The sequence below is a fragment of the Microcebus murinus genome, chromosome 8, assembly GCF_040939455.1.
Source record: "Microcebus murinus isolate Inina chromosome 8, M.murinus_Inina_mat1.0, whole genome shotgun sequence".
In the NCBI taxonomy this organism is placed as follows: domain Eukaryota; kingdom Metazoa; phylum Chordata; class Mammalia; order Primates; family Cheirogaleidae; genus Microcebus; species Microcebus murinus.
Window position 1 is genome coordinate 75464333 of NC_134111.1, and position 26839 is coordinate 75491171.

General features: G+C 42.0%; 1 protein-coding gene across 1 annotated transcript in view; it reads left to right on the plus strand.

Moving 5' to 3' along the window:
- Positions 1–26839, plus strand: part of KIAA2012 (KIAA2012 ortholog) — a 106998-nt gene that overhangs the window by 68788 nt on the left and 11371 nt on the right. Inside the window, exons 15-19 of the mRNA XM_076005820.1 lie at positions 9405–9477; positions 20790–20880; positions 22981–23146; positions 23896–24010; positions 25289–25596. Coding sequence (XP_075861935.1) covers positions 9405–9477; positions 20790–20880; positions 22981–23146; positions 23896–24010; positions 25289–25596 — 753 coding nt within the window. The remainder of the gene's footprint in view (positions 1–9404; positions 9478–20789; positions 20881–22980; positions 23147–23895; positions 24011–25288; positions 25597–26839) is intronic.

Below are 26839 nucleotides of genomic sequence, written 5' to 3' on the forward strand. Positions count from 1 at the left end.
AATAACTTTAAACTACCTCATAAAACAGGCAAATATAATTCATTTTATCTTGACAGCAGCTAAAATACTTGTTACTGTTTTACCACTGTGACTTGGTAGAGTTGATATTCCTACTGTAGAAAAAGATTAATTCTTGAGTTAACTATTTAGAAGCCAACTGCAGATTCTCTTCTGGATATCTGGTCTTGTTTTCTGTTCTCTAAGAGTTTATTGATCTCCCAAGCTCAGCTGCATTTCTAGTGAAAGGCACTGAGAGTTCCTGTAGTGAGTACGGCATTTGTCCATCTTTGCAATACACCTTCCCACCCCAGCATCGAACACAGCACCTGGCACATGGAAGGTGCTCATTAAATGCTCTGTGAATTGACCTGTCCTTTTCATCCCACAGCCATCTGGTTTAAGGTCCTTTTTCCACCCATTCTTTGGCCTCCTCAGAGCTTACTGAACTAAAAATAAATGGCCATGGACTCAATCCTTTCATACTACCTTAGAGGACAAGATCCCAGGCCCTTGATAAGAGGTGATTCAGAAAGACAGAAAAGGGGAGAAGAGACCAAATACTTGCAGAGGTCATGATGGTGATGCTATCTAGTGCTGTGGACTGGCAGGGTCTTTGGAGGTCACAAGGTTCACCCTCCTAACTAGCTAATCCAGAGTTCTCAGGTTACACCTTCTCTGGGCTGCCCCAATACCAGTTCTGCAAGGTGGGGCTTTAAGAGTCATACATTTGCCCAAAATCTGTCTCTCTCCATGACTGGGCTCTGCTTGCCAGGACTTCCTCTTAAATAGGTTCTTCCCCAGTGGTGGCAAGCTGGCCACTGGCTTCTCTTTCCCTGGTTATTACAGAACTGAATATGAACCAACTTGAGTCACTTGTCCATACCCAAATGAAATGTCATTGGCCCACCCTGGAGCCACAGTGACTGAGAACAGAGAGAGGAAAGGTGTCTGACAAAGGAAAAGGGAGCATTTAAATGACAAGAAGAGCCAGTCATGGTGGCAGGTGCCTGTAGTCCCAGCTAATTTTGGGAAGCTAAGGCAGGAGGATCACTTGAGGCCAGGAATTTGAGGCTGCTGTGTGCTATGTTCCTGCCTGTGAATAGTCCCTGCACTCCAGGCTGAGCAAGAGAGCAAGACCCCTTTCTCTATAGCAAAAAAAAAATGATTCTGGGCAGCAACATGAAAGAGGTTTGCTACAGGTATTAAAAAAAATATTGCCATGCTCCATTACTGATATTAGTGAAACTATCTCTTTTATTCTTAGCAATAGTCTAGTTATTTCCTTAGGACTTGAAGAATTATGATTGGTAATTTTGGAGAAGAGATATTATTATCATAATCACTATTCATTCACTTAACCAATACTTGGGCACCTGCAACCTACCATGTGTTTGGTACTTTCTGGGCATTTGGGATTTAGCAATGAACAAAACAGATCAAAATCCCTTCCCTGCTCCAGGACAGGGCCCACAGCAGAAAAGATACATAATAAACAAGCACAGTGTCTAGCATGTTCAAAGGTGATAATTGCTAAGGAAATGAGATAAGAATATGTTTATGGACTATCTAAGAACTGCAGAATTCAGAGAGAGGAATTTTACAATAATTGTTTGTATATTTAGTGCCCAAGATGCTTTTGTGTTACACTTTTTTGTTCAGCAGTTCGGGCACAGCACTGTGGAAGGAAAAGTGTTGTCACCCTAAGGCCCACGTTCCAGTCCACCCTCCTGGAGATTCACAGAAATAGTAGCTCAGTCTGCTTCCACAGGACTCACGAAGCACACACTTGGCTTTCTTATGCCAAGACCAGTCTTTGCCCAAAAGACTATACCATCTCTTGGGAATGTTCAGTGTTAACAGGTATCCCTAGATAGAACTTATTGACAACACGGTACCAGGGTAGTACAGACAAAGGTGGTGAGTTCAAACAGAGAAAAGCACACAGGCTGTCCTCCACATCTGGAGCTGTGCAGAAACCAACTCCTTCTATACATTCATCCATGTATTTCCTGCTTGTCCACAGGGCATTTCATGCATTTTTGCCTGCTGCATGTGGGAAGCATTGCACATTACATGGGATGAGGGTAGGAGATAAGAAAGATCAAGGCAGAAAAAGAGAATGGAGAGAGATGCAAATGATCACAATTGTTAACATTACTGGGCACTTATTCTGCCTTATTATACCTGACTTTGTTCTAAGTTTTATACACATGCACTTATTTAATTCACAGAATGAATGTAAGCAGGTAGAATTACCTCATTTTAGAGATGAGAAAACTAAGACATTGAGAGGTTAAGTAACTTCCTGAATGTCATTCAGTTGGTAAATGGCAGAAACACGATTTGGAGTTAGGCAGCCCAGCTCCGGTGCCTGTGCTCTCAACAGTCCACTGTAAAGCTTCACTGCAGACCCACCTGAGCCCTGTCCAATCAAAACACTGCCTATCATGTTAGCTAAGCAGCCAGCTCTCCTCCTCCTAGAAAATCCCATCCCTGTGGAGACATTCAGTCCACTGCAGGAAGATTTTCTGATCCCATAGAACTTTGCCCTTCCCTCCACTCCCACCCGAGTTCTGTGGCACCAGTGTAAAGCTTTCTCTCTCAGTGATCATTCAGTTCCCTTCGACCAACATACGTTGAGCATTCTCTGTGTATCAGACACTGTGCTAGGCACTGAGGACACGGAGATGAATCATCTCCCTCCTTGGCCCTCTGAGGAGCCTAGAATTTAAGAAGAAGACCCACAATGAAACAGTATCGACACAGTGTTAAAGCAGAGGCAGGCTCAGCGTGCTGTGGGAGAGACTCATTCATTTCCCATTTATTTTATGTGGAATCCTCCTTAAATTTAAGGACCTCTTTACAATACAGAAGGCAACACTATTAGCCTATTATATAGGGTGATCTGTTTATATCAGGCATAGATTTGGGGAAACATGATTGATCCAGAGTACATCTGGGTTTATTTAAAAATTGAGCCATGTTTGTAAAAAAAATCTGTTTTTCAAAAAGAAATGGTAATTGATGAATGAATTAGAATAGCATTTTTTTTTTCAGGAACTTTTTAAATTATCAGGGTTAGCTCATAATAGCAGGGGAGAAAATAGCAATAATGCCTATTAATGCCAGATACAGAATCGAATATACTTAGACTCCACATTGACATCAAAGGGTATATATGTTATGCCTAGAAGATCTGAAGAATGAGAAATAAGCTTCCACCTCACAGCCATCACACAGACAGTACACAGTGCCCTCAGATGCAGGGTAGAGGAACCAGCTTGAACGTGGGCACAGAGCCAGATGTGCCTGGACTTAGAGCAGCCCCTACCTGTTTTGAGGCCAGTCCCAGGCTTCACTCATGTGGACTGATGTGGGTACATCCCACCAAGTGGAAGGTGGCTATCAATGCCGCTGAATCTTGTGATCACATTAGAGAGAAATGGCCTGGATTTCCATGAATGGAACCAACAGAGAAATAATACTTGGCTTAAGACATTGCCCAAAGAATGAGTAGGTTGCCTTAGGAGATAAGTTCTTGTCCCTAGAATCATTTAAATGTAGTTTGTTGATCACTTGGTAGGAAAGTTGTAGAGGGATCACAAGCTGGTTTCAAGATTTTTTTTCTTTTAATCTTTTTTTTTTTTTTTTTTGAGACAGAGTCTCACTTTGTTGCCCAGGCTAGAGTGAGTGCCGTGGCATCAGCCTAGCTCACAGCAACCTCAAACTCCTGGGCTCAAGCAATCCTGCTGCCTCAGCCTCCGGAGTAGCTGGGACTACAGGCATGTGCCACCATGCCCGACTAATTTTTTTTTTATGTATATTAGTTGGCCAATTAATTTCTTTCTATTTATAGTAGAGACGGGGTCTCGCTTTTGCTCAGGTTGGTTTTGAACTCCTGAACTCAAACGATCCGCCCGCCTCGGCCTCCCAGAGAACTAGGATTACAGGCGTGAGCCACCGCGCCCGGCCTAATCTTTTTTTTTTTTGAGACAGGGTCTCTCTCACTCTGTTGCCTGGGCTAGAGTACAATGGCATCATCCTAGTTCACTACAGCCTCCAACTCCTGGGCTCAAGTGATCCTCCTGCATTAGCCTCCCAAGTAGCTGGGACTATAGGCATGCACGACTATTCCTGGATTTTTTTTTTTGTAGAGATGGGGTCTCACTATTGTCCAGGCTGGTCTTCAACTCCTGGCCTCAAGTGATTCCCCCTCCTCAGCCTCCCAAAGTGCTAGAATTATAGGCATGAGCCACCACACCTGGCCTGATTTCAAGATTTAATGATTTCAGGACACTTGAATAATATTGCCAGGGAAAATATTCAGAACATTGAGTCTATTTCCAAAAGTATGAAGCTCAGAATTAAATGGAATATTATCTATATTAAAGTGTCATATGAGTAGTTGGGAAGCCTTGCAGGGCTTTTCTGAGTGACCTGGTAACACTTTTGGGACTCTGTTTCCTCTTTAACAAAACAGAAATAATAGTACTGGGATTTCCAAACCTGTCTCTCAACAGTGAGGTGAGAATTACATGAAATAATTTTCAAAGAATATTCACATCTATTAAGGACTCAATTTGTAAGGCAGAAAGGAACAAACATCATTGGTCCCTACTAAGGGCATGGTGCCTCCCGTACTAAACGTTATTTAAACTTCCAATCACGCTTCCTGGTAAGTGTGCAGATCCCCACTGTGCAAATGAGGAAACTGAGGCTTGGAGATGATCAGTCACATGGCTGGCAGCAAAGGGAGCTAGGATTCAAAGTGCAAAACCCACAATATTGGATATTGATGAGGTCTGTCTGTTCTGTTCCTGTGAAGAATTAATTGTACCTCTTTGTTCTGGCTTCAGAACCTGAGGGGGAGCAGAGATTTGATAATAGATCTTAAATGTTAATATAACAACATGTGTTATTAACACACATGTGGCTCATGCCTGTAATCCTAGCACTCTTGGAGGCCAAAGCGGAAGGATCGCTCAAGGTCAGGAGTTCGAGACCAGCCTGAGCAAGAGCGAGACCCTGTCTCTACTAAAAAATAGGAAGAAAGTACTGGACAACAAAAAATATAGAAAATATTAGCCAGGTGCATGCCTGTAGTCCCAGCTACTCAGGAGGCTGAGGCAGAAGGATTGCTTAAGCCCCGGAGTTTGCCGTGAGCCAGGCTGACGCCACGGCACTCTTGCCTGGGCAACAGAGCGAGACTCTGTCTCAAAAAAAATAAAAAATAAAAATAATACATTGACTAGTCTTAAAAAAATATATATAAAAAAAATAATACAGTGTATCTTATGATTTTCATAAGTCAGTTTTCTTTAAAAAAAAAAACATGTGGGATCTTTTTTAATACACTAGAAAAGTTGTACTGCCTTGTAATTGAAACTTTCAAATGAGATACTGATTTTTTCCCATTATTGAGAAAGTATTGAAATCGGTCATTTATATTTGTGTATTACATGGTATGTAACACAGAATTTCCAAATGTATTTTCCCAGTTCCTGGTTAAGCCTTTCAGGAACTCTGTACAATATTTGTCATTGCTCCCATTTCACTGATGGAGAAGCTGAGGTTCAGCGGTAAGTCATGCAGCCGGCTCCAGGCAGGCTGGAACCCCCTCTTCTGACTCCTGCATCCATGCTCCTCCATCCTCCCTGCACTTCCCTAAGAAGGCATGCGTGGGCCTGGAAGTGCCATGCTTATTTGGGGTGCTGCACATGAGGACAGAGGGCAGGACTAACAGAAGGTTTTCCTACGACAGAGGAGAACCTAAGATCATTTGTCTAGTGGCTGTGGGCATACAGTTGAAGAAACTGAAGCTCAGGGGTTAAGAAATACCCATGGTCTACACAGCCTGAAATGTAGGAGTTAGGACTTCAGTGCAAGCAGTCTGACTCCAGGACCTGCACCCCAGCCACTTGGGAAACTGTCTGTCACATGCTGGTTTCAGTGCTGCAGTTTGTATTTACAAAGTGTGACTCTCCCTCAAACCTGCCAGTCCTATAATACCACACTGCTGCCAGTGCTCTTTCTAAATATAGCTCAGTCCTATCACTGATTTGCTTGAAATTATTTACTATGTCCCCATTGGCCTTCCGGTTGAATTCCCTGCACCAGCTATGTATTTCTTTTACAAATAGAAAAATATAACAAATGCAATTTTTTTAAAACTCCAAACTACAACACACAAGATCTGGCCTGTGTCTCATTTAAATCATCCACACACTGGCCCCTGCACCAAACTGCCCCCAACCAGCACGTGCTCCTTCCTCTGCCTGGAATTGTCCTACCTTCCCTCACTGCAAGATTTAGCGCTATGTCTGCTGGTAAACAAAACTTCCCAGCCTAATTTAGCTTCACTTCCCATGAGGCCCGGCAGAAACCTGTCATAATCTGCCACAACATTTATCACACTGCATTGCATACTGACTTGTCATTGCTCCACAAGTCAGTGAGCATCCCACAAATAGGTCTTTCATCTCTGTGCTCTCAGTGCCTAGCACAGCATCTGGCACACAGCAGACACTCAATAAATGTTCATTAGCTGAATGAGCACAGGAAGAGCAGATGACTTGGCCAGCATACCAGAGCTGGGACTGGAATTTACAGTCCCTTGGTTGGTTTTGTTCACTCACCAAGTATTATCACCTGTGTTTCCATCACTCGGTTTAGTCATTGCATTTGTAACTCATATTAAAGGTGACAGAGCATTTCATTTAGTTTTAGTCTTTTTAATCAAATTTTGAATCTGAAATATACTCAGAAAGTTTAAAAAATTTTAAGTATAAAACAGTGTGTCTTTGAGCTGTTCAGTTTCCTTCCCCGGAACAACCTCTGTTGCTAGTTTCCTGGGTGCTCTTCCTGAGATGTAGAATGCATATATAAACAAGCACAGTTAGATAAATAGATAGATAGATAGATATTTATATGCAAAGTTAGCATATTATACACATTGTCTAGAGTCTTATTATTTTTTTACTTAGTATATCTTGGAGTTCTTTCTGTTGATTCATACAGACACCTTGCTCCTTTTAATGGTTGCATGGTATTCCATTGTATAAACTAACCATAACTTATTTGACTGGTCCCCAATTGATGGGATATTTAGGTTTTTTCCAATCTGTTCAATGAATGAATGACCTTAGGTATAAATTATTTCACATGTGTGTTCATATATCTAAAAATGATAGCTTTTCTGAGACTTTTCTAAGCAATATACAATTAAATGGACAGAGTTTCAAATAATCCTAATTTCTTTTTCTGACAAATATTCACCCAAAGATATTTTCCAAATCTCTGATTCTCTCTGCTTCCATCTCCCTATCTGTAAAATGAGAAAAATATTCCTTGCCCCTGAAGACTGACAGCTGTATGTTGTTGAGGCTGAAAGTTTATTCCTCTTAGCTTTGAATTCTTCCAAAGGAGGAAGCTTGTTTCTCACTTTCAATCCAGTCTCTTGTTTGATTAAACAGCTTTATAGCCAGGCGCAGTGGCTCACGCCTGTATTCCTAGCACTCCGGGAGCCTAAGGCGGGTGGATTGCTCAAGGTCAGGAGTTTGAAACCAGCCTGAGCAAGAGCAAGACCCCATCTCTACTATAAATAGAAAGAAATTAATTAGCCAACTAATATATAGAGAAAAAAGTAGCCGGGCATGGTGGCGCATGCCTATAGTCCCAGCTACTCGGGAGGCTAAGGCAGGAGGATTGCTTGAGCCCAGGAGTTTGAGGTTGCTGTGAGCTAGGATGACGCCACAGCACTCAATCTAGCCTGGGCAACAAAGTGAGACTCTATCTCAATAAAAAAGAAAAAAAACTTTATAAACACGGATTTTTTAAAAAATATTTCTCTCCAGTCTTCTAACTTAGCAGTTTGCTATCACTGAAGCAGGTTTTTTTCCTGCAGTATTTCTTTAAACCTTTCCATTTATTCAGTGAGGAATTTTTTTTTTATATATATATTAGTTAGCCAATTAATTTCTTTCTATTTATAGTAGAGACAGGGTCTCGCTCTTGCTCAGACTGGTTTTGAACTCCTGACATCGAGCTATTTGCCCGCCTGGGCCTCCCAGAGAGCTAGGATTACAGGCGTGAGCCACCGCGCCCGGCCTCAGTGAGGAATTTTTTTACTGTACCAGGCCGAATCAGCTTCATCTCCAAAATGAGAAACCCAAAAGAAGGAAATTTATTTACCTGCTTTAGCTTTTTTATGTCAGCATATCTTATTGAGCTATAAACACTAAGCTAACAAGTGAGAAACCCACAGGGTAAAAAAAAACCACTAAGTGAGGAAACTCAGAGGGGAATTAAAGAGAGTATCAAATTAACAGATAATTAATTTTCCCTTCCCAAAGCAGGTAGCACCTTTGATAATAAAGTGGAAAGTTGATTGTCACTAAAGGGTGAGGGTAAACCAAGAGAGTCTCTCAGGGCCTTTCACATCAGAGTCCAGCTCTATCACTGAAATGAAGCTGCAGATTGAGCAGGGATCTGGGTGACAAAGTCCCAGAGCTGGCCTCATTGGACACACGGGGCTTACCTGGGCCACCAACTCCATCTGCCATTTTACTTTGGTACTAAAGAGCTGCTCTTCCAGTGATTCTCAGTCCTGGCTGCATATTGGAATCACTCTAGAGGCCTTAAAAATGTCCCAGCTCTCAAGTGTCTGGTTTTATTGTTTGGGCTTAGGTCCTGGGAATCATATTTTTTAAAAACTCCTCAAATAATTCTAATGTGTAGCCAGAGCTGAAACCACTGTTATGGAGACTTCTGGGTGGTGGGACTGCAAACAGCTTATATGACTCAGGGAAAGAAGGAAGAGGGATCAAATATGATGAAAACCCAATCCGTGGTAATCCTGAGCAATCCTGGGCACTCCACAAAAGGCCAGGCTGACCCTTTGGCTTCCCTGCTTTAAATCCTTAATGCCTTGCATTTGTCCTCAAGATAAAGACCAAAGTCTTTAACCTGCCTTCAAGGCCTTTGGGATCTGACTCCTCCACACCCTGTGCACTTCCCTCAGTCTCTGCTGTAGTCATGCCAGTCCTCCCTCAACCCCTGGAGGTGCCCTGCTCCCTTCTGCCAGTTGCCCTTTGTCTCTGACATTTCCCCACAGTGAACTCCTATATATGCCAGGCATCAAGCACTTCCCAAATGAATGGGACAAGACCCATCAAAATAAGTACAACTAAGAACCTAACAACGTTTAAAGCTGCTGCAAAGCCTTCCTTGCTTTTTAAGCCTGTTCACACCAGCAGTGTGGTAGACACTTAAGTTGAAACAAGGTGACAAAGAAGGAAAAGAAACCACTAAGAAAACTGGATTCTCTTTTACTGAAGGGCATGGCCCACAGGAGTGTTTGCATTTATTTTGTCTTATGTAGGCTTTGTTGTGTGTTAACCCAATAGGACAGCGGAGATGCACTGGACTATCATGAAGAACCAGGCAAAGCCCCCAGAGAAAGTCATCAAGACAGCCAAGGTAGAGACAGCTGGGTTGGGTTCCATACTCTTAAACTTGTTGGAAAAACCTAAAAGCACTGTTAAAAGCTATTAATGGGGAATGACCCTTCCATTTCCTTCGGGCCATGGGTTGAAAGTCAGAACACAAACCAAAGTGCTGAGTTCAGACTCCAATGTGTTGATGCAACAGCTTGCTGCATTACCAGCCAAGCGATAATAAAATGCTTTATGTCCTTGGACTTATTGAAAGATTTCTCTCCTGCTAGAGGCTGCAGATTGATATAAAAGAGTGGAGACTTTGGGGACATTACAAAAAGGCCCCACAGGCACCTCCATCTTTGTTTCTCCCACGTTCATGGGGGGCTTGGATATACAGGTGTGCAGGCTGAGGTCCCCTGCCTACAGAGATAACATTCCAAGAGAGAAGAGACTTATTATCCTTAAAAACCCAGCCCCTGTCACCTATAGCTCTGTGCGACCAGAGCTACTTGATTGTGGCTTCCTCCAAAAATGATGCTGCATTTGATGATGACCATGGTGGTGGTAGTGCTTCTAGGAAATATTGAGCCCAGGACCACTGAGCTCCTTGGAATTGTTCATATCTCCAGGCCCGGAACTAGACTCTAAGCTCTTTTCTGGGGCACCTGGGTATACTATGTGATGCTGCAGCTGGGCTAGGCCCAGTGTCGGAGCAGCTTCCTCATTGCTTCTTGCATGAGTGGAAACAGATGTGTGAGAGACACTTGCACAGTCAAGGAGTGGATGCAGGGCCAGACAGGAGGATTGTGCTTATTGTTTGCTATACAAAGGTATCCAGCAGAGGGAGAATGAGGGGGCTGAAATCCAGCCTATGCTCTGCTGCCTAAGCCATGCACCCCTGCACTGGGCTGCAGCCGCCCAGAGGGGCTCCTTTTCCTACTTGGCCCTTCTACTGGGGCACCTTTTTCTAATTCACATAAAGGTGCTCCATGCAGGCTAGCAGCTGCAGGGCTGAGCTGCTGAGTTGAGAGCACGGGCTCTGGAGTTGGACTACCTCTGCCTTCCCTCTGTGGCTCAGTGTTCTCATCTGAAAACAGCAACCTCTCATAAGGTCGCATGAGGAACAGATGAAGTAATTCATGTAAAGCAGCCTTTTAGTGAACATGAATCTCGACTTGGATATCACAGCAAATAAATATCTACCTTCTTGTGGTCACTGTTTAGCAATCTGGGAAATGACACTAAGACTCCTCCTATCTCCTCTGGACCCCTTGGGGTGAACACAAGATAAATATGCAAAGTCAAAGATTTTGGATATCACCCTCATTTTTTTCTGTTTAAATCTTTTATCATTTCTTTCAGTTGATATCCTAGTCAAAAATAATTTTCATACCAATTTTAAAAGACCTCACCGTTTTTTGATATCAGACCGTACTGTATTATGGTAGCCTGATCCCTGGGTTTGGTCAAGTTTTTAAGCAGGGTTTCTGCTAACATGAGGCTCTTGCCACCTCTGTTTTCAAAGCTGAGTGACACTAGCCAAAGAAACATGCTCCAACCTTCAGATCTTCCATATCATAAATCACATATGCAGAATGTGAACACTGACAGGGTTCCAATGTCTTGGCCAAGTGCAATGGAGGTTTTAGGCCATACAGAACGTGGCCAAATCTAAGCAAAAACCAAGTCAGTCAAAACAGATTTTCTGTCTCATGACAGAAAGGCAAGCTCCAGCTGAGTTCCATAAAGGTTATTCAGACCATCTTTAATGCAATGAAATATCACTGCAGAAAATTAAAGAAGGTATTTGCCTGTCCTGAATGATAAATGCTAATGTTTAAAAAAGGATATCAAGTCTTTGAAGGAAAAAAAAGGAAGAAGTGCTAAGGCATTTTTTTTTAACTATTTAAGGATCAATTTCCCCATCATCCTCTCCCATAGGTCTTGAGGCTAATTGTCAGGATTTTTGCCCTACTCTGAAGTCATGATCTTCATGGTTAATTATAAGCAGTAAGCCAGTGCCACCTCCAGTGACAATACCATGAGTCTTGGACTTGGCGAGAATACTGCATACAAGTTTTCACCAGACAGGCCAAATGAGCAACCTCCAAATGAAAGGGGGTTTGAGAAATTGTTCTTGTTTTAGTTACAAAACTTTCCTTTCCACCTATCCACTGATCGTGGCTGCCGCCGGAGCAATAGGGAGGGGTCAGAGAGGGCTTTCTAGAGGTGATGACTATAAAGTGTCTCATTTAACGTTTATAACAATCCTGTAAAGAAGAAACCCTTGTTATTCCCATTTGTCAGCTGAGACAATTGAGGCACACAGAAGTTAAGTACCATGTGCTTGGTCACAAAGCCGGGGATGGTGAGGCTCCAGGTCTGACTGACCACCCCTCTCCCCCAGGCTCTGTCTGCCTAGGTTGCTAACAGCTACAAAAGAGGGTTTGACATCCCGGAGTGCTCTCAGGGTGCCCAGGAGAAGAGAGCCAGGTCAAGAGGAAAGAGAGACTTAAAAAAAAAAAATGCCTCACACACACCCCAAGTGGAGAAATCTGAATGAAGAGATTCTTCAGGCAGGTGTTTTAAAGAGGAAAAAAAAAAAAAAAGTGGCCCACTGGGGGAAGGGAGGGGAAGACAAAATGGCCCGGCAGTGGCGGCATCTGCCTCCTCGGCAGCGGCAGGGGGCCGGCGGCAGGCCGCGCGGGCCGCACCGCTGCTCTCCAGCGCCGGCAGCTTTTGTGACTTCAATCGCGCCGCTGCGGGTCCCCGCGGCGCCACGGAGGCTCCCGACTAGCGCCTTCTCTGCTGGGGAAGTCGTCCGGTCCTTACAAAAGGAGCTCCCAGCCGGTAAGCTCAAGACCCCAGGCGGGTCTCTCCCCAAGGGTAGGCTCTCTGGGTGTGTTGCATCTTTTAGTCTTGTCTTTCCCTCTCTGCGGCGGCTTGTGATGTCTGCACACGCTGGGACCGCCTGAGGATTCCATCCCTAGGTGGAGACTAGCAGAGATAGAAAGTCTAAAAAGCTGAGAAGCAAGCAGGCATAGGTCCTGGGGAAAAGGTGGGAGGCAGGCAAACCCCTGGAGTGCCAACCAAACAATCTGGAGTTTGTACAGTTTTCTTTTGTCCAGTTTTTCCACACATAGTCACTTGAGGGATGGAGAAAAGGGAAGTCATTCTTGGCACTTACTGTCAAGCAAGACATGATGCTAGCTAGGCGCTTTATGTAGGTATATCTCACTTTATCCACACCATAATTTGTGAGGTAAAGTGCATTATCCCTATTTCACAGAGAGGCTCAGAGAGGCTAGGCAACTTTCCCAAGGTCACACAGACAGTAAGTAGAGGAGCTGAGAGATAAACCCAGGTTTCTATGACTCCAAGGTCCTCAGGTTTTTAAAGAGTTTTAACAGCATCCATGTGTTTCTGATTAGGAAATAGTTACAAAGTCAGAGAAACACCACAAAATTATGGCAGCATTTTTTTTAAGCCAGCATGAATCTTGGAGGTTATTTAGAATCTCTAGAAGTTCTTTTATATTATGGATGAAGGAACCTGAGGCCTACAAGTCAAGAGAATTATGCAGTCACCGCTAATTTTTAAAACCAAGGTAACTGGAGGCTCTGCCAGTATTTGTGTTTATCTAGTTCAGCTCAGTTCAGTTTTGAAGGCCTTTCCTCAGGGGCAGTTCCCAGCTCCAGGAATAAACAGCTCCAGAAGGGGCAAGTATTAATATAATGATTGCCCAACCTGTGCAAAGAAGGAAAGAGTAGCCAGTGTTGGAAAAGTTTCTCCTAAAGCTGTGGAGAACATAGGGAGACCAGAAGCATGTGCCCAGGAGTCTAGGCAGGGCCACCCACCAGAATCTACAGCCTGGGTGGCAGCGCCATGCAAAGACTGGCCTCACAGTGTGGGTAGGGGCTCCTTGCTCCCCACACTGCCCACTTGTGAGGCCTGCACAGTCATCAGTGTACATTGCCAGGCCCTGCTAGCTGCAGCCAACAGTACTGGGTGCAGAAAATTCTGCTAATTCTTAGAACCTAGATGACCTACACACTCTGGTACTGCTTAACTTTTCCTTCTGGAAAGTATTTCAAAGTTCTCCTTCAGAGGGGAAGAGGAGGAAGTGAGAAGTGGTGCATCCTTTAGAATGTTTCTGGTTTACTCCCACTCAGCCCAGAAAAACCCTAAGAAAGTCCCCAGAGTCCCAGAACACAGCTGTGGCCCCTTGATTTTGAAAATTCTCCTCACCTTCCAGGAAGGAAAGCTCATTTCTTTTTTCTTTTCTTTTTTTTTTTCTATTTTGAGACAGAGCTCATTCTCTTGCCTGGGCTACAGTGCTGTGGCATCAGCCTAGCTCACAGCAACCTCAAACTACTGGGCTCAGCAGTCCTCCTGCCTCCCAGGTAGCTGGGACTACAGGCACACACCACCATGCCCGGCTAATTTTTTCTATTTTTAGTTGTTTGGCTAATTTCTCTGTAGTTTTAGTAGAGACGAGGTCTCACTCTTGCTTAGGCTAGTCTCAAACTCCTGAGCTCAAGCAATACTCCCACCTCGGCCTACCAGAGTATTAAGATTTCAGGCGTGAGCCACCGCACCCAGCCAGGAAAGTTCATTTCTAATGTGGGACCTAAATTCGTCAAAACCAAAAAGCAGGCCGGGCGCGGTGGCTCACGCCTGTAATCCTAGCTCTCTGGGAGGCCGAGGCGGGCGGATTGCTCGAGGTCGGGAGTTCGAAACCAGCCTGAGCAAGAGCGAGACCCCGTCTCTACTATAAATAGAAAGAAACTAATTGGCCAACTAATATATATAGAAAAAATTAGCTGGGCGTGGTGGTGCATGCCTGTAGTCCCAGCTACTTGGGAGGCTGAGACAGAAGGATCACTTGAGCCCAGGAGTTTGAGGTTGCTGTGAGCTAGGCTGACGCCACGGCACTCACTCTAGCCTAGGCAACAAAGCGAGACTCTGTCTCAAAAAAAAAAAAAAAAAAAACCAAAAAGCAGTTGAAACTAGAGAAAAGGACAACATAAGAAAGGAAAATTATAGATCAGTCTCTCTTATGATCACAGATACAAAACTCCTAAATAGAATATTAACCAATCAAATTCTTAAGCTCATATTTAAAAAAATAATAATGTACTATGACTGAGTTTGAGTTATTGTAGGAATTCAAAGATGTTCTAACATTTGAAAACCTGTTTATGTAATTCACATCAAGAGATTAAAGGGGAAAAATCTCAATAGATGCAAGAGGAAAAAAATTATAAAATTCACCCATTCATAATTAAAACTTATCAAACTAAAAATCATAGAAGAGGGCTTTCAGATTTTGATAAAGAGTACCTATGAAAAATCTACAGTAAACATCACACTTTCATGGTAGCACTTTAGAAGCATTGTCTTTAGAGACAGGACTAGGACAAGGATGCCCTCTATCACTGTTTCTAGTCAACCTTGAACTAGCAGTCCTAGCCTGCACAGTAAAGAAAACAAACAAAAGGTGAAAGGATGGAAAGGAGGAAATGACACGGTCATTCCCAGACCATATTATTACTTATATGGAAAATCCAAGGGATGCCACATGCAAGCCATTAAAAGACAATGATTAATAGAATTCAGCAAGATTACTAAATATAGATTGATACACAAAAATCAATTGTGGAAAAAAAATAGTGTTTCAAAAGATAAAAAACAATTTAAAATGGAATTTTAAAATAACTGCTATTATGGAAAAACCCAAACATGCACCAAAGTGGACAGAACAGCACAATGAACCCCATATCTCTTGGCCAATACTGTTCACCTATATCCCCAATTCCTTCATATCTTCCATGTTATTTTGAAACAAATTCCAGGCTCATATCATTGTACCCATATATACTTGAGTATGTATCACTTAAAGATAAGAAAGGACTCTTTTGACATAACCATAATACCATTACTATACCAAAAATTAAATAATTCTTTAATATAATTGAATATTCAGTCGGTTATCAAAGTTCTAATTATCTCATAATTATTATAATTGTTTTGGAGTTTGTTAGTAATTGGTTGACAATAGCCTTTAAGTCTCATTTAATTTATAGATTCCCTCCCTTTTGTTTCCCCCACCTTTTAGTTTAACTTTAGGCAATTGGGTCACTTGTCCTGTTGAGTTTCCCACAATCTAGATTTTTCTGATTGCATCCTCATAGTGCACTGCAACATGTTTCTCTGTCTTCTATATTTCCTGTATGTTAGTACTTGGATCCAGAGACTTGATCAGATTCAGGTTTGGTTTGGTTTTTCCTTTTGGCAAGAACACTTCATGGAGGACATTGTGTTCTTCTATTAGGAGACATAATGGTTGCTTGTCTCTTCATGATGCCAGCAGCTACAGATCTGTTAATTTATAAGAGATTGCAAAATAGTGATAATGAACTTATAGCATTCCTTCTTCACCTATTAGTTGGAAAACTCCTACAAAGGGAAACTTTTCTTCATCCACTATTTAGTTTATCCAGTGGTATAGTTTATAGAAGAAGGCAAGATAAATGCCTAATTTTTTTCTTTATTTACTAGTTTTCATAATAATGAGTTGGTTTCCCAGCATCCTCCTACAGTGACCTAGTTATTTTTTTAGTACAATTATGAACTTGTAGATTTAAATGTATGAAGATATAATTTTTAAATATAACATTTGCAGTAGTTTTTATATATTTATTGTTAGATAGGAGAGATATACATCCTGTCAATAAGTCTACAAAAGGATATATAAGACTTCCATGAATTATAAAATTTTATTAACGTAAACCTGAATAATGTTCTATATAATATTGTATGTGATGTTCATAGATAGGAAGACTCCGTATCATAAAGGTAACAATTCTCCTAAATTAATCTATAAATTCAATTCCAATATTTAAAATCTCCAACAGAATTTTTGCTGAAACATGATTAGCTGATCTTAAAATTCATATAGAAGGGCCAAAAACAGTTGCTATGGTCTAAATGTTTGTGCCCCCCCCCCCAAATTCATATGTTGAAACTGAATCACCAATGTAACAGTATTAGGAGGTGGGGACTTTGGGAGGTGATTAGGTCATGAGAGCAGAGTCCTCACGAAGGGGATTAGTGCCTTTATAACAGAAGCTTTAGAGCTGCCTTGATACTTCCACCGTGTGAGAATACAGCAAGAAAACAGCAAATCCAACAACCCAACACTTTTATCTCCAGATATACCTTACAGAAGGTATTTTATGTATGAACAGTGACTCACTTGAAAAGGTTCATTGAAGCATTGTATGTAATCATAAAAAAATTGGAAATATCAAAATTGCCATCAAAAGTAAAATGGATAAAAAAAAACTGTCATATGTTTATACAGTGGAATATTGTATGGCAGTTTAAAATAAATGAAAACTACACGTATTAACCTGGATTGAACGTAAAAACATAATGTTAAGCAAAATATAGCAAGTTGTAAAAGTTATATAAAAGATACTATTTATATAAAATTTTAACATGTAAAATAATACTATATGTTGTTTATAGGTACACTTATATGTGGTAAAGATATAAAAATATGTATGAGGACTGATAAATACCAAATTTGAGAGACTAGTTACCTCTGGGAAGAGAGTAAGGGAAATGGGGTTGTGTGTGTCTTAATCCATTTTGTGCTGCTATAACAGAATACCTGAGACTGGTTAATTTCTAAAGAATAGAAATTTTTCTTACAGTTCTGGAGACTGGGACATCCAAGATCAAATTACCACTTTCTTACTGTGTCCCTTAATGGCAGAAGACAGAAAGGCCAGAGAGAGTGAAACCATTCCCACAAGCCCTTTTCTTTTCTTAGCAGGGGTGGGGAGTGGGAATACTGGGAGGGGAGAGGGGGTGAGAAGATATCAACTCCTGGGCTCAAGTGATCCTCCTACCTCAGCCTCCCAAGTAGCTGGGACTACAGGCACCTGCCACCCCTGCCACTGCTCCTGGGCCACAAGCAGCATTAACCCATTCATGAGGGTGGAGCCTCAGGACCTAAACACTTTCCATTAGGTCCCACTTTCCAACACTTTTGCATTGCATATTGTTTCCAACACAGGAATTATGAAGGAGACAAAAACACTCAAACTATAATAGTATGTGATATGAAGAAATCTTGGACTACAACTTAAATGTTTTCTTTCTCTATAAAAAATGTGAATCAAATATGGCAAAACATTAACATTTCACAAAACTAAGTGGCAATCTATGAGTAATGATCGTGGGGTATTTTTTCTATACTATAAATCCTTAAGATATTTTATAGATTATTTTTAAAGCAATTAAACGTACGTTATTCAAAATACTGACTTAGTTTGTTCCAATGCATCCTAAGTACCAGGTTATTTTACTAGGAGAAAAAAAAAAAAATCACCCATCCTCTACATCCCAAAACTTGAAAGGGTTTCAATTCTAATCAAAGTGGTGAAATTGCATCAATGTAGAACCTCAGCTTTTGGTCAATACAAACGCGCCCTCTGCTGGTCCTATCGTGCCCTGTCTCAAAGCTCTAAAACAGTTGTGAAGAGCAATGAAGGTCTTCAATGAGGCAGTTTTTTCTGAGCCAGCTGTGTCAATTAAAGAAAAACCCTCACAGCCCTCCCTCTGTCAGGAAAATACTTCAGTCGGTTCCCGCTCTCTGTTAATAATGCAGAATATCCAAAACAAAAGAAATTCTGAGGTATAGCCTCAATCAACCTTTCCAGTTTCCTCAACCACGCTGTGCATCATCAATCTTGTCCCGCCTCCAAAGTCTGGAGGTTGACGTGTGAGACAGCGGACACAACCCTGAATCTTTGGGAGTGGCGGAACGGAAACCCAAGTTGCAAAGAGGCTTGTGGGGTGGGGGAGAACATTGAAAAAATGGGATTAACTGTAGTAACTGTAGTATTAAGGAAATGATGCTGGTGGGACGACGGGTGAACTTTTCCTTTCAAATCTTTTTTTTTTTTTTTTTTTTTTTGAGACAGAGTCTCATTTTGTTGCCCAGGCTAGAGTGCCGTGGCATCGGCCTAGCTCACAGAAACCTCAAACTCCTGAGCACAAGCGATCTTCCTGCCTCAGCCTCCCGAGTAGCTGGGACTACAGGCATGTGCCACTATGCCCAGCTAATTTTTTCTATATATATTTTTTAGTTGGTCAATTAATTTCTTTCTATTTTTAGTAGAGACGGGGTCTTGGTCAGGCTGGTTTTGAACTCCCGACCTAGAGCAATCCGCCCACCTTGGCCTCCCAGAGTGCTAGGATTACAGTCGTGAGCCACCGCACCTGGCCCATTTTCTAGAATTTTATATAAATGGAATCACACCATATGTACTTTTTTGTCTGATTTCTTTCACTCAACGTAATTATTTTTAGATTCATCCATGCTGTTAAGTATATCAATTGTTCGTTCCTTTTTGCTGCTGAGTAATATTCCACTGCATATACTATATACACCAGTTTGTTTATTCACCTGTTGATGGACATTTGGGCTGTTTCATTTTTTTTTTTTTTTTTTTTTTGAGACAGAGTCTCACTTTGTTGCCCAGGCTAGAGTGAGTGCCGTGGCGTCAGCCTAGCTCACAGCAACCTCAAACTCCTGGGCTCGAGTGATCCTTCTGCCTCAGCCTCCCGGGTAGCTGGGACTACAGGCATGCGCCACCATGCCCGGCTAATTTTTTATATATATATCAGTTGGCCAATTAATTTCTTTCTATTTATAGTAGAGACGGGGTCTCGCTCTTGCTCAGGCTGGTTTTGAACTCCTGGCCTTGAGCAATCCGCCCGCCTCGGCCTCCCAAGAGCTAGGATTACAGGCGTGAGCCACAGCGCCCGGCCTGGGCTGTTTCATTTTTGAATATTACAAATAAATCTGCAATGAACATTCTGTACAGGTCTTTGTATGAATAAACATATGAACATTTCTTTTGGGTACAATACCTAGGAGAATAGTCAGATAATATGATAGGTATATATTTAGCTTTTTAAGAAACTGCCAAACTGTTTTCTCAGTAGTTGTACCATTTTACATTCTAACCAGCAGTTGATGAGAGTTTTAGTTCCTCCATGTCCTTGTCAACTCTCAGAATAGTCAGTCTTTTTTGTCATTCTAATAAGTTATATGTTAATTGTGAGGGGGTTTTCTTCTTTATGCTTTTTTTTTGTATTTTCTAAATTTTCTGCAATGAAATATATCTTCCATAATCAAAAGGTTGTTTAAAGTAACTAAAATAAGAGGTAAACTAGACCAATACGAAGTCTAAGTCTAGAGAGTCTTCTCATTCTAGAAGTGTGACCCAATATGCTACAGAGCACCCACCAAAGAATGCTAGCTGTGTGGCCTGTGTAAGCCTTCTTCATAGGATAACATTTTAGTTTTAGTTTTAGTTTTTATATTTTTGAGACAAAGTCTCAGTCTGTCACCCTGGGTAGAGTGCCATGGCGTCAGCCTAGCTCACAGCAACCTCAAACTCCTGGGTTTAAGCAATCCTGCTGCCCCAGCCTCCCGAGTAGCTGGGACTACAGGTGCATGCCACCATGCCTAGCTAATTTTTAATAGAGATGAGGTCTCACTCTTGCTCAGGCTGCTCTTGAACTCCTGACCTCAAGAGATCCTCCCACCTTGGCCTCCCAGAGTAATAGGATTACAGGCGTCAGCCACCACCCTAACATTTGTTTTTGTTTTTAAATCAATTTGCTTTTCAATGCTATAACCACCCTAGGGTTTTAAGAAAAAATGTAAACACACATAAACCTCCCAATCTAACATATTTCCTTTTTCTGTTTTCTCTTCCAGTTCTGATCTATTATATTTTAAAGAGTTCTAACACACTCTATAGTTTACATTTGTACTTGTCATGATATCATAAATATTTTCCATATTGCTTATTTATCTTTTTAACTATAATTTAAAATGTCAAATGAATGCATCATAAATTACTTCCCTAGTCTCCCTTGTTGAGCTGTTTCTAATTCTTCATTATTAATAATAATGCTGTAATAAGTAAGTTGGCACAAAAAGCTTATTTCTTCTTTTGAATTCTTTCCTTATGATAAATACCCAGGAATGAGATTCCTGATCAAAGCCTAGAACATTTTTCTGATTACTGATACATAGTGTCATATCATTTTCCCAAAGGATATTTTAATAATAATTTTAATGTTACTTGCCATGTGCCAGCACTGGTTTTTACAGCCTTTGCTAATTTTCTGGGCATAATAAACCCCATTGTTCTAATCTGCATGCCTTTGACTACTCATCAGGTAGACATTTTTCCATGTCTGATCTCCTCCTGGGATAATTACTTGTGGTCCTTACTGACTGAGGATACCTTGTTTTCGCAGACCCAGAGCCAAGAAGTACGAGTCTTGACTCCCCCAGTGCTTCCCTGGCTGAGCACATCCAGACCACGGAGGCAGATACCGTGCAAAAGGTGTAAGTGTTCAAAGTTGTAATGACATGGACTTCTCTGCTTTTATTTTGTTTTCCTTTATTTTTAATTAATTAATCTAGTATTTTGTTTTTTTCTGAGAGGCATCCTCAGCTGACAGCATGCTCTGACAGCCAAACTTAAACAGTTGTCTAAGAAACAAAGATTCTTGGGGAGGATTATATTGTGATGTTTCCTACTTAAACCATGTTCTTTGGCTGGGTAGGTTAAGAGTGAAGTTAACTTTAACAATGTGGAAACAGCTTTTTCCATTTGTCCTTATTATCTGAGATCTACAGAGATGGCAAGAAAGCTGAGGTGTATCATTTAAACCTTGGTTTCTCATCTCAGCATTCACTCAGCTCTGCATAAAATAATACTAATACAAATGATAATTGCTAACCTGTATTGAGTGCTTCCTCTATACTGAGCTCACTAACCAGCAGATCAGCCCAGTGATTTGACCTAAGCCCCCTTTGGCAGTAGCAGGTGGTGTGACCTCTCTGCCTCTACCTAGTCTATTGTGAACTCCCATGAGCCTTGGTGACTTGAGAACCTGCCCTCACCTGCAAGTGATGTAAGGATTTCCTCCTGGGTCAAAAAGATTTTGTGTTCCCCAGGAATAAAGGGAGAAGGGCACTTGGATACATGAAACAGCCATCAAAGGAATTTTATTTTTAAATTTTTATGCCTAATCTTTCCCACAATATATTTAAATTGCTTACAACCACCACCTCCCACCAAAAAAGATAAAATAATCAAAAAGAAAAAATTTTTTTAAGCAGGAGGACAAAAAGCCCACATATACTCCACAAAAGTCATTATAGTCACTGTGACTAAATTTCAAACCTGACAAAGAGATTCCTGAAACAAACAAACAAAACAAAATGATTAGGTTTGTGGTTCCCATTTGCAGCATACCTGTTCCTCAGGGAAAATAAAGGTTTTCTTAGCACTAAATTCTAAATGAGACTTCCCCTATGGGTTTTTATAACGTGACATTGAATAATTTAAAGACTCATATATTTACAGGAAATTCCATTTACCTCATTCAACAAATATTTCTCAAGTTTCTACAGTAAGGCCCTATGCTAGCATAGCACAGTAAATAGAATACTCATTTAGCTAAAGAAATTACATGCCCAGAACCAGGCCTGGTACACAGCAGGCACACAGTAGTTGCTGCTATTGCTGCTGTTACTGAAATCCATGTGGCTGAGTTTTAGGGGCCTTTTTACCCAGAAGGCCTAAGTCAGTTATCCACAGAGGACACATTCAGTGGCAGCAGTTCTACAGTGGATAAAACACAGCACATGACCTTTTAGTGGCTGAACTTGATCAAGAGTAGAACTCAGAAGACATAAAGGAATGGATGGATAAATGCATATTCCTAAGACAATCTTCTTAAGGGTCACTTTCTTTTTTTTTTTTTTTTTTTTTGAGACAGTCTTGCTTTCTTGCCCAGGCTAGAGTGAGTGCCGTGGCGTCAGCTTAGCTCACAGCAACCTCAATCTCCTGGGCTCAAGCAATCCTGCTGCCTCAGCCTCCCGGGTAACTGGGACTACAGGCATGTGCCACCATGCCCAGCTAATTTTTTTTTTCTTTTTCTATATATATTAGTTAGCCAATTAATTTCTTTCTATTTATAGTAGAGACAGGATCTCGCTCTTGCTCAGGCTGGTTTCGAACTCCTGATCTTGAGCAATCCGCCTGCCTCGGAGTGCTAGGATTACAGGCGTGAGCCACCGCGCCCGGCCAAGCGTCACTTTCTTTTTCCGGCTAAGCCTGTGATGGAAGAAATCTCAGTGAAATAATTCTGTGCCATTCAATTAAAGGCATAAATACACAACCCCAGAGGCAAACTATTTCTCTCACTGTCTAAGTTTTAGGATTTACCCTGCGGAAACCTCAAAAGTGAAGCACAATTTTTCTAATATCCCGTATCCAGGGATGTGTTGAGGGAAAGAGAATTGACTAAGTATGTCAAATACCCAGCACAGTGCCTGCAGAGGGCAGGTGCTCAGTCAGGATTTGTCCCCTTGCCCTCTTCCTTTCCACCAGAGTTTTTTTCTTTAGTTTGGTCTTTTGGCTTGCTCTTTTCAAAGGGGCAGAGATTGTGATGTACATCACCTGCATAGAGGACTTCCAGGACATGGGCCCGAGTCACCAGAGAGGTTAGATGCTGGGGATACATCTCTTCTTCCAAGAGAAAGAGAAGGGAAGGCTAACCCAAGACTGTTCAGCCAGCAGAAATCAGCCAGCATCAGTCATGTGAGTGTAAACCTCCAACAGCTTGGTCCCAGAGCCCTGCTTGGATCTCATCCAGGACACCACAAACAGTTGTGTAGATTGCTCACTGTGCAAGGGCACCTAACAAAGGGCGTAAGAGGGAACTGGAGTCTAGCCTACGGTCTGCTCCCAAGCCCTGCGCCTCAGCATTGGGCAGCATCTTATCTTCCTGAGTGATGGGTTGGCCATTTCTAATTCCTACAAAGGTACTGAGGGGGTAGCCATGGCCCCACTCTGCCGTCCCCTCTTAGGAGGAATCTCCACGTTGTCTCGCCCTGTAGGGAAACGTGAAGACTGACATGGCTGTGGTCACCTGCCTGAGGTTTCCTGAAAGTTAGCAAATAATGCAGCAGTGAATAAAGCTGGCTTTGATTTTTAAATAGTTAACCATTAATCATGGCAATACCAATTTATCAAAGGCGAAAACTGCTTCACTTTGATCCAGTTCTACGGACCATGATTTAGCATCTAAGAAAGGAGGCAGACCATTAAGAGTGTTTACTTCCTCTTTTATCCTATGAAATTATTCCCAGCCGTTTTAAATCAAAGGCTGACCCTTCGAATCTCCCCACCCACTCCACATTATCTAACACGCACTCTTCTGCTTCATTTGGAACCCACGCAAATTCCATTCCAAGCCAGTCTGTCACCTTGTTCAACATAACCTTCCTCTGTGGTTTTTTCTGTGTCCTACATGTATGTATCCTGGTCCCTTTCCTTCTCACCTTTAGGAGAAGGAGTTGATTAACAAAGCCAAGGGAAAGAAAAGAACCAAGACAGATAAGACCAAAGCACCCAAAAGGGAGCGAGAGAAACAGGTCTTCAGGGAAGCAGAGGCTGCTTTCGGTAAGAGAGTGTACCTGCAAGGAACAACCCAGAAGACTCCTCGTGGGAGTGGGAAGTGGGTACGGAGAGTCAGCATAGATCCTATAAGACAAACTGTTTTGAGTCTCCTTGACTACCACGGCTAAGATAGTATTGCAGCCTTACTTCATGCCAATATCTTAATAGACAGGGCTAAGGACTGGGAAGCCTAGAGACCTGTGATCACCAAGAGAGGAAACGGTAATAATAATAACAGCATCTGTTTACTGAATACCTACTGTATTAGGAGCTCTACATATATGACCTCATGAAATATTCACAACACCGCCATCAAGTATTGTTATATTCATGTAGCAGTTGAAGCTGAGAGAGGCTGGGAGACTTAGTGCATAAGATCACACAGATCAGCTAGTAAAGTGGTGGACCCCGGGATTGTCCTTTCCTATTTGACTCCCAGTGCATGCTATTACCACTGCCTCTGTGAACCAATAACTCTATCATGACCAGAGTACTGGGCAGTGAGAGTGTTTGGGAAGGAGAAGGATGCCACAAGCTCTGAATGATCCTCCCAGCTACCAATTCCCTTCTAAGTGCCCTATATTGAACCTTACTAGGAACTCAGATTCCTATGCTGCTGAAGACTTTCTTTAGCCTAAAACTCTCAGCCATCCTTTACTGCCCACATGATTCAGAAGACCCTCTAAATAAATCAAGTGCTGTCAGAAAGGACATTGATGCACTCCAGGGCTAGATCTATTTTCAAGGTTTGCTTTTTGAACTCTTGCTGAGTTTACATTTTTGTAGGCCATGACTTGGGTAGCATTGGCAGGACTGGGAAAAGGAAGTACTTGTGGCCCCAAAGGTGACTTGAGAGAGAGAGTCCTTAGAGAATGGAAGGACTAAACTTTGCCAGGTTACAAAGCTGCAACACTAAGCAAGACTCCCAGGGCAGGACTTTCCAGCTGTTGTCTGCAACTCTCCCCTCTGGAGAGTCTTGCCCCTGCCCTAGGTCAAAGTGAAACAGAACTTGTTTAAGAGCAAGATTGCTGAATGTCAGTTGATCCAAACAGGATAAGGCAGTTTCTCAAAGGTGGTCTGTGGACTACTCTTCTCAAAACACTTGGGGTATTTGTTACAATAAAGATTTCTGCTGAACCAGATTTTAGGGGTGGGGCTCAGGAATCTACATCCCCAGGTGATTCCACTGCATGCTAATGTTTAAAAGTTACTAAAAAGGATGTATAGAGAACACATTTACTTAACTCAGCTATACCTCTGTCCCCAATTGTTCCCCCCCAGGAAAGTCAAAGGACTCAAAGGCTAAAAAAAAATTAGGAAAAAAAACAGGAGGCAAAAGGAAAAGGAATCTGGAGACTGCAGCAGAGCTGAGTGGGCCTGATGTCATTAACTCTAAGGAAACATTAGACACCTCAGATACAGGTTTCTCCCCTTCAGAGTCTATTGTAGAAGACCCTTGGCTTTCTCCCAGATATGATGCTCAGGAGAGCCAAGTTGCTATAGATGGAAGATCATCACCTTCCCAGACTGTAACTGTCACTGGCAACATGGAATCTGAAGAAGAGAGAAGCTGTGACAACCCTTCCAAGGTAGGATCTGATATTCTCTCTTGGCCAGAGGAAGTTCTGTCCTCCCTTGGTGCAAATGCAGAGGTGGGAAAAACTGCCCTCATTATGGTGCAGTTGCTGAAACAGCTCTACTACATAATAGTCTTCTCGTCCTACTTTGGAACCTTCTGACCCCAGAAAGAAGCCAGATAGACCTGACCAAAGATGCAGAGTGGCAAAGCCCCTCTGAAGTGATGCATTATTCTGTGAGGCAGCCACTCTGCCAGGGCATGTACCCCCCCACACACAGGGCACAGGAAGTGGACACATCACCCATCTGTGAGAGGGACAGGCCTCCTTGTTATAGGGAAAGGTAGATACTGGCCATCAGAGCCAAGCACACATCCTTGACTTAGGCTGGAAAGCATCTATTGCTTGCCTCCCAAAGGTTGTGGAAATTCCTTTTCTCCTAATCTGCATTTCTGTAGCACACAGCTGGGACAGAGGCAGTTTGTACACACATATCTGCTTTTACAAGGTGCTTTTTACTGTTAAAGTCACTTTGTTCCAGGGGCTGTGATTCTAATGTGGAAGTTTGAAGAGAAAAACTGAGTATAAAGAAAATTACCCTTGAAAATCCCTGCAATTAACCAAAAAAGAATGCCATACATATACATCATCTCTCAGTAAGACCAACACAGCCCGTTTTTCCTCTGCTGGAATAGATCACTATTTCTTCCACTGAAGTGAATGTACTGAACTGCATTTAGAGGTCTTGTACAAAAAAAAAAATTAGCTTTAAACACTACAAATGTGCACACAGTTAAGCCACTATGGTTTAACCCAAATAATGTGTATGGTATACTCTGCTGAATCTCATTTAATCTCTACAACCACACTTGCGAGCCAGCTATGATTAGCCCCATTTTACAGACCTAGAAACTGAAGCTAGAAGGAGTTAAATGCCAGTTGCCAGAAATTGCACAACCATCGAGTGGTAGAGCCAAGACTTAAAATCAGGCCCTTTGACTCCAAATTCAGGACTCTCATCATTATTTTAAATTATTATGTATTTATTTATTTTATAGCCCATAGTCTTCCAAAAAGGATTCAAGGAAGATCTTTCCTTTATAGTTCTCAGTCCCCCTCAACTGCCTAGATTATGGAATTCTGCTCTGTACAACACATGAAAATTTTAACGTGCAAGAAGAACTTTTCTAAGCCTGCTAGATCATCAGCATTTCTTGAGATTTATTGTCAATCCATAGTACTGTGCTACCTGCAA